This window comes from Borostomias antarcticus (genome assembly GCF_949987555.1).
Source record: "Borostomias antarcticus genome assembly, chromosome: 4".
NCBI classification, from domain to species: domain Eukaryota; kingdom Metazoa; phylum Chordata; class Actinopteri; order Stomiiformes; family Stomiidae; genus Borostomias; species Borostomias antarcticus.
Window position 1 is genome coordinate 22,353,045 of NC_140237.1, and position 13,260 is coordinate 22,366,304.

General features: G+C 46.0%; 2 protein-coding genes across 2 annotated transcripts in view; one reads left to right on the forward strand and one right to left on the reverse strand.

Moving 5' to 3' along the window:
- Positions 1-3,210, forward strand: part of syt7b (synaptotagmin VIIb) — a gene marked incomplete at both ends in the record, with an annotated part of 91,032 nt that extends 87,822 nt beyond the window's left edge. Inside the window, 3 exons of the mRNA XM_084436745.1 lie at positions 289-403; positions 1,165-1,364; positions 3,106-3,210. Coding sequence (XP_084292871.1) covers positions 289-403; positions 1,165-1,364; positions 3,106-3,210 — 420 coding nt within the window. The remainder of the gene's footprint in view (positions 1-288; positions 404-1,164; positions 1,365-3,105) is intronic.
- Positions 3,211-9,547: 6,337 nt separating this feature from the next.
- On the reverse strand, positions 9,548-12,950 carry sdhaf2 (succinate dehydrogenase complex assembly factor 2). Its single transcript, XM_084436988.1, has 4 exons — positions 12,883-12,950; positions 11,139-11,362; positions 10,387-10,496; positions 9,548-10,190 (listed from the first exon to the last, which is right to left on the reverse strand). Exons 1-4 carry the CDS (start codon positions 12,907-12,909, stop codon positions 10,060-10,062), a joined length of 492 nt encoding a protein of 163 aa, XP_084293114.1. The 5' UTR covers positions 12,910-12,950; the 3' UTR covers positions 9,548-10,059.
- Between the last annotated feature and the right edge of the window lie 310 nt (positions 12,951-13,260).

The following is a 13,260-nucleotide window of genomic DNA, read 5'->3' on the forward strand; positions in this document are numbered from 1 at the left end:
GGAGAGAATATGTTTGGTTTGCTATAAAAGACGGCATTGCACAGGACCCCGAAAGTCGTTTTACACATGACCCCGAAAGTCGTTTTACACATGACCCCCAAAGTCGTTTTACACAGGACCCCAAAGGTCGTTTCATTGGCCATACGGCAGTTACACACCAACACACGCATGAGTGAGCGGCGACATGGAACATGCAACACACAAACACATGTATTTTGTGTGTGTGTGTGTGTGTGTGTGTGTGTGTGTGTGTGTGTGTGTGTGTGTGTGTGTGTGTGTGTTTTGCAGGGGAGTCGAGGGGACCTGTTGGTGTCTCTGTGCTACAACCCCACAGCCAACACCATCACTGTGAGCATCATCAAAGCCCGCAACCTCAAAGCCATGGACATTGGAGGCACCTCTGGTACACAGGCTTTCTCACACACATGCACACACACACACACACACTTTCAACATGTTGTTACTGCCGAATAACATCATTTCTATGTTTTCAGATGTTTTTTTCAGATGATTTCTTTTGAACACTCAAAATTACTAAGTTATCCTCTCCTCCTCCTCCTCCCATCCTCTCCTAACCTCTTTCCATCCTCACCTTTCCTCTCCTCCTCTTCTCTCCCATCCTCTCCCATCCTCTTCTCCTGTCCTCTACTCTCCTCTCCTCCTCTCCTCTACTCTCCTCTCATTCTCTCCATCCTCTCCTCCCTGGCCTCCCCTCCTCTCCCCTCCTCTCCTCTCCTCTCCTCCTCTTCTCTCCTCTTCTCCTCTTCTCTCCTCTCCTCTCCTCTTCTTTTCTCTTCTCTTCTCTTCTCTTCTCTTCTCTTCTCTTCTCTTCTCTTCTCTCCTCTTCTCCTCTTCTCTCCTCTCCTCTTCTCTTCTCTTCTCTTCTCTTCTCTTCTCTTCTCTTCTCTTCTCTTCTCTTCTCTTCTCTTCTCTCCTCTCCTCTCCTCTTCTCTTCTCTTCTCTTCTCTTCTCTTCTCTTCTCTCCTCTCCTCTCCTCTCCTCTTCTCTTCTCTTCTCTTCTCTTCTTTCCTCTCCTCTTCTCTTCTCTTCTCTTCTCTTCTCTTCTCTTCTCTTCTCTTCTCTTCTCTTCTCTTCTCTTCTCTCCTCTCCTCTCCTCTCCTCTCCTCTCCTCTCCTCCTCCACTCCCCCCTCTTTCTATCTCAGACCCCTACGTAAAGGTGTGGCTGATGAACAAGGACAAGCGCGTGGAGAAGAAGAAGACCGTGGTGATGAAGCGCTGCCTGAACCCCGTCTTCAACGAGTCGTTCCCCTTCGATGTCCCCGCCCACGTTCTGCGGGAGACCACCATCATCATCACTGTCATGGACAAGGACAAGCTTAGCCGCAACGACGTCATCGGCAAGGTACCTCCCCCTCCTCTTCCTCCTCCATCCCTCCTTCCTTCCTTCCTCTCCTCCCTCCCTGTTGGACCCCCCCCCCCCCCGCAGGCGTCATCCTCTGACCTCTGCCATCTCCCGCCCGATCGTGGACCCGCCTCCCAGTGATCCTTGCTGGCATAGACAGGCAGAGTCTGGTGGGCGTGAGTGTCCTCTCTGAAATGGGTGCATGCGCACAAACACACACACACACACACACATATCTTCACATACACTCTTAAACCCCCACCCTTACACACACACACCTTAGCACACGCTTAACCCCCCTACCTACCCTTACACACACACATGCACTCACACGCACACACAAATTCAAGGGGAGTACCTGCTTGTTCAACAGATGTGAGAGATGGACGAGGAAATGCACTTTCCTTATTTTAGGATGTCTGCTACCCGAGGAAGCCAAAGCATATCCATGGCAACGAATGTGCCTTCTATCTAGCTATCCAATCACAGCTATGCGACAAAAGTGACGGTGTCTGTGACATTAGAAAGTTTGGTAGGTGCAAGACACCCCTGTCCGACACAAAAAAGTGGCGACAGTGACGTCTTTTGTCTGTCGACACTTTCAAAAGTGTCAGACGACAAAGTATAAATTGTATAAAAACTTTTCACACACGCACAAACACACACACACACACACCCCTCCACACACACGCTTGACCCCTCTACCCTTAACTCCCTCACACACGCATTCACACACACACACACACACACACACACACACACACACACATACGCACTACAACACTACATTAAATGACCCTGCTCTCATACTAACAGGGTAGCCGGGGAAAGATGGCCTATTGTTGTCCCTGGGCTCCTATACACAGCCTCACTGTGAGATTGATGCCCATTGATGGCACTGCTTGTTTGTGGCACCCAGATCCACTGTCCCATTGATGGCACTGCTTGTTTGTGGCACCCAGATCCACTGTCCCATTGATTTCCCGACATGCAGTAAAGCCGCTTCCCGATGCCTTACTCATGGATCTCACTGGGGAATATTGATCACCCGCAGTCAGTCATACACACCTCACCAGCACCGAGCACAGCTTGAGTAGCCCCCCACCCCCCCCCCCCTCCCCACACACACACAAACACGTGCATGCATTCGCATGCACATACAAACACACACGCATTGCCACGACAGCCGCCTGGGAGGGAGGCAACTGTCTGTGCGTATCGTTCTGACAAAGCCCCGCCTCTCTCCCATCTCTGTCAGAGTCGCCAGTGTGTGCGCCACGGGACGCTGGCGACGAGAGAGAAACAGCTGTTTCTTCCCAACGTCTGCGTCTTTGGACTCTTGGGATGTGAATTAAAATCAGATTAGGATGACTGGCAGGCTGGGTGGAGACAGCCGGCGGAAGACAGGGTTGATCTTACCTCTCACTGCTTTGGCAGCCCTCCGCCATGACTAACATCCATCTCTGGGACATCACAGCTCACGCTTATATCAGTCTGTCGGTTTTTTTTTTTCTCCTGCTCTCTCTCTCTCTCTCTCTCTCTCTCTCTCTCTCTCGCTCTCTCATTTTCTCTCTCACTCTCTCTATCTCTCTCTCACTTTCTATCTCTCTCACTCTCTCTCTCTACCTCTCTCTCACTCTCTCTCTATCTCTCTCTCTATCTCTCTCTGTCTCTATCTCTCTATGTCTCTATATCTCTTTCTGTCACTCTCTTTCTCTCTCTCTCTCTCTCTCTCTCTCAGATCTACCTGTCGTGGAAGAGTGGTCCGGCGGAGGTGAAACACTGGAAGGACACGATGGCTCGTCCCCGCTCCGCCGTGGCCCAATGGCACGCTCTCAAGGCCTGAGAGACCCTGCGGCGACCCCCACCTCCTTCTGACCCTAACCCCCCTCCAAACATCCCACCCAGTCCCCCCCCCCCCCCCCTCCAGTTCTCGGACCCCCACACCCGCCAGCCTCTCTCTCTCTCTCTCTCTCCCGTCTGGCTGCTTGTCCGTCCCTCTGTCCACGCCCGGACCTTGAGAGGTGCTGTCTGTCTCCCTGCCCCAGCGTCAGGTGGACGGTGAAGGGGGACCGTCTTCCGCAAGACTGGGGGGCTGACAGCAGGGCTACGGGGGGCCGTCGTCTCTACCGTCCCTCTCCTCGCTCGCCTGGATCCAATTTCGGAGGGGTCTCTCGCTGGCTTTTCTCGCTTGTCAGTTTATGGAGCGTCCTGGTTGGCTGTCTGTGTTTGACGCCCCTCCCCCCCGTCACCACCTCCATCCTCCTCTCAACCTCCCCACTCCCCACACACACACAAGTACACAACAAATGCAACAGACTGAGAGAATGAGAGCAAAATCTACAGAAAGGGGACGGAGACCGCAGAGGGATGGAGACTGCGAAAACCGGATCCGTTTTGGAATAAGACTCTTTCACCCACTACTCATCTCTCTTCTCTCTCTCTCGCTCTCTCTCTCCCTCTTTCGCTCTTTTTTTCTTTTTCTTTTTTCTCTCTCTTTCACTTTGCCATTGCCCTCCATCTCTCTCTCTCTCTTTTGCTCTCTCTCTCTCTCTCTCTCTCTCTCTGCCCCACTGTCGTCCTTCGTCCCTGGCTGGACCCCTTGTTGTCTGTGCGTGCTGTCGGTGATGTGCCGTGACTCCTAACGACGTTCTAGAACTAAACAAGGAGAACAATAAACATTTACAGGTTGAAATGTATAAAAGACATTCCTATTTTAAAAGACATTCCTATTTTCTGGAAAAAGAGAACCCAAATTAGGACAGAAAAAGAGTAAAGTCATCAATGTTGTGTTTTCTTCTTCATTTTAAAAGAACCTAAATGGGATCGACGTGTTCTTCCAGAGACAGAAAATAGGAGCAACAAGCCAGTTTTTTAAAGTCGTATTTTGCATGTGTGTTTCTGTGTGTGTGTGTGTGTGTGTGTGTGTGTGTGTGTGTATGAAAGCGAAAGAAAGTGTGTGTGTGTGTGTGTGTGTGTGTGTGTGTGTGTGTGTGTGTGTGTGTGTGTGTGTGTGTGTCGGGCTTGCACTACTAAATCAAAGTAATGATGAGAACATTACTGATAATGGTAGTAACACTACGTAACAGTTATTACACTAAGCAGAGGGGAGGACTTGACTGGGGCATGAGCAGTGAAATTAATGTGAGTGTGTGCTTGTTGCTGTGTGTGTGTGTGTATGTGTGTGTGTGTGTGTGAGAGAGAGAGAGAGAGAGAGAGAAAGAGAGTGTCTGTGGATGTGTGCTGCTTTCTCTCAATTGCATCACTCTGTGCAGCTAATCAGAAATAAGTGACGCTTGCACAGCTTCTTTCAAACTCTCATCTTTAATGGAGTGAGTCATTGAGTGAGTGAGTGAGTGAGTGAGTGAGTGAGTGAGTGAGTGAGTGAGTGAGTGAGTGAGTGAGTGAGTGAGTGAGTGAGTGAGTGAGTGAGTGAGTGAGTGAGTGAGTGAGTCTTCCCTTCTCCTGGTGTTAAACATGACTTATTTCAAGCCTCACACTCTGAAAAAAATAAGATAATTATAATAATAATAATAATAATAATAATAATAATGGCCAGAAAGACAGCAATCAGAATAATAATATATATTTTCTGTTTACATTCTCTTTGCCGGGTGTGTGTGTGTGTGTGTGTGTGTGTGTGTGTGTGTGTGTGTGCGTGTGTGTGTGCGTGTGTGTGTGTGCGTGTGTATTTGCACGGTGTGCACGAGTATGTATACATGTGACTGTCAATCCGTGTGATTGTGCGTGTTGGTATTTAAAGTCTGGTCTGTGTGTGTTTGCTCAGTGTTCAATTCTGCCTCTTTATTTTCATCTCCCTCCAAATAACTTTTTTCTTCTCTTTGCCGTTTTGATTGTGTACAAAATAATGGTGTACAGAGAACCCCGCTGTGTGCTGAACAGGACATCCTGCTGATGGATCAGGTAGAAAGACTGTTGATGACAGGGGTGTTGGTATGTGACTAACCCTGACCTTGTAAACGACAGTGTCCATCTGTCTCTACTTCCTATCTGTCGGGTTTGTGGGTTGGGGTGGGGGGGTGGGTTGTATCAATCTTAAGTGAAGAGAGAAGGCATGAGAAGGGGGGGGGGGCACAGTTACGTTTAGAGACTGACTTGTGAGTCTATTGTACGTCTCACTACCCCTAGATAAAAGAGTTTTTTCTGGCTTTATATGACACATTCTAGCCCCATTCAGTCAGTCAGACTGTGGGGGCTGGGACTTGGAGCCCTGCGTTACCAGAGACAGATCTGGGTCCAATAACACTTGCTAATACTGCCAGATACTTGGAGTGCACTTGATTCGGCTGATCCAGTGGAATGGTGCCATCGCTACAATCCTAAAAGTGTTAACTCACCCCAAACACCCAGGTACAGTCTGCTCTGAGCCTTGGCGAGTTCTGGTATCAGTTGATATGGTCTACCTTGAGGCTCTATGTTTGAAAGACACACACAGACGGGAGGCTTCCTGGCTCCACAGCTGCCGTTCTGCTCCCCACTCCACAGGGCGCACAGGCTTTGTGGCACAATGTGTTCTGTACACGCCTTAGACATCCCACCCCACCCCACCTCTCCCCTGCCCCCTCTCCTCCATATGCTCTCGCTTTCCAAGTGTGTGAGAGAGAAGGTGAGACAGACGATGATCGTCCACTCCACTCCTAGTTTGCGGGTTACTGTGCCCTAAAAGTTCATCACCCGACAAAGGTGAAGGCCTTCTCTGCAGGAAGACCAGTTCGTGCCGGACTTAACAGCTGCTTTTGGCCAAAGGCATGCTAAAGCTTACTTAGTGTAAAGTTTGAATACAGATCAAATGTGTGTGTTTAAAAGTCATTCATGCTGTTGAGGGATGTTGGTAATCTGTCCTCAACATCTCTCCCTCCCTCTCACTCTTCCGTCTCTCTTCTCACACACCTGTCAGTGGGGTGCACAATGTTATATATCAACCATTTATTTTTTTGAAATCTGTACAGTGTATATAGATATATAAATGTGTATATAAAAAGAAGAAACTTCTGAATCTGTTTATTTTTTTAAACAAAATTATTATTCTGCTTTCCTCAGCATGTTCGACAACATTTCCATCTCGCTACAAGGAGTGATAGCCTGGTATAAGAGGAGTGATAGTCTGGTATAAGAGGAGTGATAGCCTGGTATAAGAGGAGTGATAGTCTGGTATAAGAGGAGTGATAGCCTGGTATAAGAGGAGTGATAGTCTGGCATAAGAGGAGTGATAGTCTGGTATAAGAGGAGTGATAGTCTGGTATAAGAGGAGTGATAGCCTGGTATAAGAGGAGTGATAGTCTGGTATAAGAGGAGTGATAGTCTGGTATAAGAGGAGTGATAGTCTGGTATAAGAGGAGTGATAGCAACTCAAACTCGCACCAGAAGAGTCTCAGTGATTTAACTACAATATACCATGCTGGAATTATGACTGTAATCTCCAACAGCAAAGCTAGACTTCTTTACCCATAGCACCAGTACACATACATAGCTCATAGATGCTGCTTCACTTGACAAGCTTATAGCAGACTAGTTTACAGTTATGAGGTTGTTGTTGTTGTTGTTGTTGTTTTACCATCCTAGATCCAAATAGGAACCAAAATATAGAGTTAATTAACTCAACAGCAGAGGCTATAGGAAAAATCATTATCCCCACTCCCCCCCGGGAAATCTTTCTCTCTCTCTCTCTCTCTCTCTCTCTCTCTCTCTCTCTCCCTCCCTCCCTACCCCCCTCCCTCCCTCTCTCTGTCTCTCACTCTATCGCTCTCTTACACACCTTCCCAAACACTATATCTCGCTGTCTCTCTCTCCATCTCTCTCTCTTTGATCTTGCGCAAATCACTGCCTGCTGAACGTATTTCTAACACTTGTCTTTCCAACCACATGAGAATATAGATAAATATCAAACAAATCCACTTCCTTCAGGTGCCCTCTTCACACCTCTGGTACACTATTTCATGGTGCATTGAATTATTGATATGGTGTATATTATCGAGAAATCTGTAACCCTAATGCTGAGATGAATACTGTGTGTGTGTGTGTGTGTGTGTGTGTGTGTGTGTGTGTGTGTGTGTGTGTGTGTGTGTGTGTGTGTGTGTGTGTGTGTGTGTGTGTGTGTGTCAGAAATAAGTTATACTATACTCCTTCAGTTATACGCCTCTTGAGCAGCTCTCCTCTCATTTAAGATGAAGAGAGCTGACGAGGGAAAGGGGGGAAAAGGCGAGAGTGACGGAAAGAGAGTTGTGGGCGAAATTGAAATTCCAGGGGAGCGGAGAACGGTGTCGGCGCTCGGACAAAAACACTAAGCTGTCACCACACAGACACACGGCGGCGCGGGATGACAGGCACCGGGAGGTCTGGAGAGATAGGAGGGCAGAGTGGGCGAGTGAGTGGGCAAAATGACAAATCCGCAATCCAAACAAGCTCTCGACAAGGCACAGGGGACAGAGAACACAAGCTGTGCCACAGGAGTGGGCATGCATGCAGGCCTGGGCTGAGCCTGAAACGATATACTGTTATGTGAGCAGAGCCACGTGTGCCTTTCAGCTTCATGTGCATAATTCACAGGAACAAAAGATTCCCGGGATTATTCGTTACGCGAAAAAACATGTCCACAGATACAGCTACAGTATTTAGGCCTTGGGAATTGATATTGTGGAGTTATAAACATACAGACAGGACAGCAGTCATGCAGGCAGAGCAACAGACAGACTATAGATTGATATTTTAGGACTGGAACAGGTGTACTGCCCATCTCTGTATTGAGGCAGATGGCAGCACAGACACAGAGGGGGACCCTACTGACATCACACTAGGCTATTTAAAGGCACTCCCTCTCTCCCTCTCTCTCATTTCTCTCTCCCTATGTCACATCTTGCACATACTTCCTATTTTACTGTCTGTGTCGGAGTGTCATTAAAAATGGAACAGAGGACGCATGTCTTCAGAACCAGGCTGTTCTGAATAGACATGCCAACCCAGGGCAACGCAGGCAGGAGCCCTCACCGCTGTCAACACGCGTTAATGGGCAGCTCGGAGGACATGAGGGGGAAAACACATTGTTTATATGGCTCTCGGCAAATGCCATCTGCAGTTTAAGTGGTGATACAGCCCGACATTCAAACTCACTAACACCCACTCACTTGTGTGCAGGCCTAAAACACAAACTGTGCTTCCCACCGATAAACACACACACACACACAGTTTATACACCCTTCTGACCTTGCTCTCATGCCGAGTGCTTCACCAATTGATTTTTGTAGACATAATGCTAGCTACATTTTGAATCATAGCCTGAGTCAATCATAGCCCAAAAGCCAATTACATCAAGCATCAAGGAGTATTTAATCTCCTCAATCAATCAGCTTCAATCATCTGTCATATCAAGTTGACCTGTTTGGCTGCATATCTTCTTATTGGTTAGAATGAGTAGGTTATGGCGGCCATAAGTTCAAATATGTATTTGAGTAGATATATCAGCAGTGATATGCTGGCTTGTTAAAGAGACGCTAAGTAGACAGACACAATCTGAGTGGCTTTGCTGCCACCTGGTGTTTCAGTATGCAACCTCCTCTCCAATAGTAGTACAGCAGTAGTACTAGTAGTAGTAGTGGTAATAATAATAATAATAATAATAATAATGATGATGATGATGATTATTATTATTATCATCATCATAAGAATAATTAATAAAAATAATTTTCAGATAGATACAAAACATACAGAAATCCAAATATACAAGAGTGCAAAGCCTATAACAGTAGGTAGGTTCCTAAGCACAAGTAGCTAGGCTACATAGCCCCACCCACCCTCCTCCAGAGGAGAGCTCCTCCATGCCTATGGCGTACAAGATTCAAGTGCCAGTCAAGTAGGTAAGCATGCCATGTTTGTAAAAGTAAATGGACGTGACCTGTCCAAGGAGCCTTAAGTTAGCAGCCGTCGAGCCAACTCATGTCCATATTGTCCAGCCAGTCAGCGGATACACTGACCAGTCTGATAGCGGCTGGTATGAAGGACTTCCTGGAAGCGCCCCATCGTGCGCCAACACAGGGTCAGTCTGTTACTGTCCCTGTGTCAGCATGTACAGTATTCCTGTCTGGACTTGTTCTGCTCCTACTGGAGATCATATACAAAAAGAAGGACAAGTCTGTACAGATAGAGAGGTAGTTAGGTGTAGGTAGGTACTTTATTGATCCTCGGGAGGAACTTTCACAGTTACAGTACACTGACATAAATATATGGATTGCATTAAAATCAACAAACATTACAATACCACACTGTACAATCACTGTACACATTCACAACTGTGGCTCTGTCACACTGTACAAAGGGCACTGTGCAGGAGTATTACAGTCACTCATTGCTGAAGGTCTTCATCTGTAGGGGTTCTGTGTTCTTACACACAAGGCCATAAGTATACATAGGACAGGTGGGGTTCAACAGACCTGCAATATCAACTGTCCACTGTCCAGAGATGGCTTCCACAGGTTGTATAGTGCTTAACCCAGTCACCACCCAGAAGCAGTTGGAGCCACAGACGGCAGGTCTGGTCACAGCCTTTCAGAAGACTTCAAATATGAATGATTGAATTCAGCCATTACAGACTGAAACCACTGGAACGGTTCCAAATGTTCGTTGGGTATTTGATGTGATGTGTTTGACCCGGGTCGGGTCTCTCAGGAGGCCCAGTGTGGTCTCACTGGCTGCCTTTGTCCAGGTACTCCAGGTTTGGAGCATCGAGCCTCTGCTCCTGGCCCCGGTTCTTGGTGAACTCCTTCAACAGGTCCATCACCTCCCCATCATACACCTCCGGCGTGGGCTGGGCCTCTATGATGACAAGCACCAGAACCAGAGAGGAAGATTCACAGATTCAGTTTGACTCTATGGGACTACGCTATGAAAAGTTCACACAAGGTGCGATTCAAAATGACGCCAGCCCCTAACATAATATCTACCAATAGACTGCTGCCTATACACACTTCTTGTCTATCACAGTGGATGACAGCAGGGTTTGACGTCTCACCTGTGGCCCAGTAGTAGATGTCCCAGTCGTTGCTGGGCTCGTTGATCAGCTGGTCATACTGCTGCAGCTGGCTGTCACTCATGGTGTTCAGGTACTGCTTGGCGAAAAGGCTACAGGAGGAGAGAGAACTCGTTGAGCAAATTCTCACAATTGAGGCCTGCTAAGGAACCTACCTACTGTTAGACATGTGTTTATTTGCTCTCTTGTACATTTGTATTTCTGTATGTATATTTTATATCTATTGTAAATGTGTATCCTAGTCTGTGTTACTTTGTTGTCTTTTGATGCTGTAACAGTGTAATTTCTCCCCAGGGATCAATAAAGCATTACTACTCCTAAATGGTAAATGTCTGCACTAATATAGCCCTTTTATCCAAAACGCTTTACAATGGTAAATGGACTGCACTTATATAGCGCTTTTCCACCTTAGCGGCACTCAAAGCGCTTTACAATGGCCACTCATTCACCCATTCACACACACATTCACACACCAATGGCGGTAGCTGCCATGCAAGGCGCTAACTTGCTCTTTGGGAGCAATTTGGGGTTCAGCGTCTTGCCAAAGGACACTTCGACATGTGCGATTGGAACCGCCAACCCTACGATCATTGGACGACGATCATTCTATCTCGTAGGCCACAGCTAGTTCAGCACCCATAGGAGAAAGAACCCTCAAGAAACTGTAGGGGTGAGCTGGGGTGGATGGAGACGTGTTATAGAGCAAAGAAGACGTGTTATAGAGCATCTCTAACCTCAGCAGGATACAGTTCTCCAGCATGCCTCTCTTGCGGCTCTCGTAGAGCAACCTTCTCCTCTTGATGTCGGCCGTCTCTCCGGGCTTCTCTGTCCAGGGGGGCAGGGGGATCTCAATCAGGTCACCCTTGGAATCCTCAGGAGCCTCACCACGGTAACCCCGGGCTGATATCAGACCCGTCACTACCGGTCGCCATGACGCCTGGCATACCCCTCTGACAAGCTAGTCCAAGAGAAGAAAAAATAATCAACAATTTTATAAACACATACTAAGCTTACAGTACACACTCCAAGATTAAGTTGATACAGTTCCACTTTACGTGATGATAGTGAGCCATCTTCCAAAGGCTAAAAATGAGCAGGTACCAACATCAGGGTCAAGTATAGTATGAAATGATGGCAACAGCAGCACCTGTAACAGTGGAATATGTAGCCTAGTTGTAGAAAAATAGTCACACATGTATCAGTTAAGCTGAAATCGCAGAAAAAATGCTTTAGGAGTGGCACACTTCATCTCCCACAAATACAACACAATAATAACACCTTCTCAAATTCTTCATTACACATGCACAAATACTATTCTACAAATCACTTTAAGAAACACATACACTCATATTTTTAACAATTGCTGCAGTGAATATGGTTCAAAACAGCTGAGCACCTGTAAGGGATGCACCGATGTTAACATTTTGGCCGATACCGATAACAGATATTAACATTGCTATCATGGCCGATAACCGATATTTACTGATGTCGATAGGATCTATATAAAAACAATTTTATATGATAATCAAATTTTATACATACTGAAAAACACATATAAACACTATTTCCAAAACATTTGGAAAAGCCGAAGAAATTGATACTGAATGTTTTCCATTTTTCTTGACGAGAAACCATATGGTAACCAACAGTTACGCAATGGAACTAATAATAATTGGCGCAGTAATATTTCACATATTATATATATTATAACGATAAAGAGGCTTTACCCGTGGTATATCGTGGCATATACAACGGCTCTTAACCAATCAGATTGCGAGGTCGGAACTACCCGTTGTATAATTGCCGATATATTGTGCATATCCCTACCTGTAACAGTGGAATTTGTAGTTGTAGAAAAATAGTCACATGTGTATCACTTTTTTATTTACTGTTGTGACTATTTATTTAGTGTTGTGACTAACTACAAATTCCACTGTCAGAGGTGCTCAGCTGTTTTGCACTAAAAACACATACATATAGATAGAGGGAAAGAAGGTTTGATTGAGAGGTGTCTTAAGTTAGCGTTCCTATGACTCATACACATTTTTGCTCACAATTTCAATGTTGCCATTAACCCATTTGCATGGCTGTGGTGTGAACTCCAAAGCATAGAGGGGAAGGAGCTCACATGTGTTTCTGCATGAAACAACTTGAACATGTTCACCTACTACTAAGCATACTAACTAGCTATCATGACCAAACAAACACACAAGTGCTTGCAAGTATACTAGCAAGGATAGTATGCCTAAAAAACACAATGAAAACTAAAACACGTTAAATCAGCTACTGATTGAGATCAATAACTTAATAACAGCTATAATGACGTTAACTTAGCGTTAGCTAGCTAACTTAGCTGTTGGTTCTTCAAGGTCCATCTGATAAGGGGCTTGCTGGCACTCGAGAAGATAAAAAGCTGAACAATGCTTTTGTAGCTATAATACTAGCTAGCTAAAACAGTATCACAGAAGTCAAACTCACTCTTTTCGCAATAACGGCAGACAACATTGTGTATCTTCTTTCCTCCTGAAGCTTATGTTATCAGAAAGGACAGTTCTTGAATGGCAGAGAGAGTGACATAACAGGGGAACAACACAAGAGCCAAATGGGTACACACATGCGCCATATTGATGAGGTCAGCAGGCACTGAATAACTTTGCTTTATTTTACTACATTCTGTTAAACAATACATGTACATGTTGGCATTGGCGTCATTTTAGTGATATGACGAATTTACTTTTCAATAAAGTGGAAATGAGATGAAGGACGATACTACTTATTACTGCTATTGCTAGTTAGGAATATTTTTTTTGAAAACTTGCGTAGTGCTTCTCGTCGGTGGTATTTCAATGACGCACG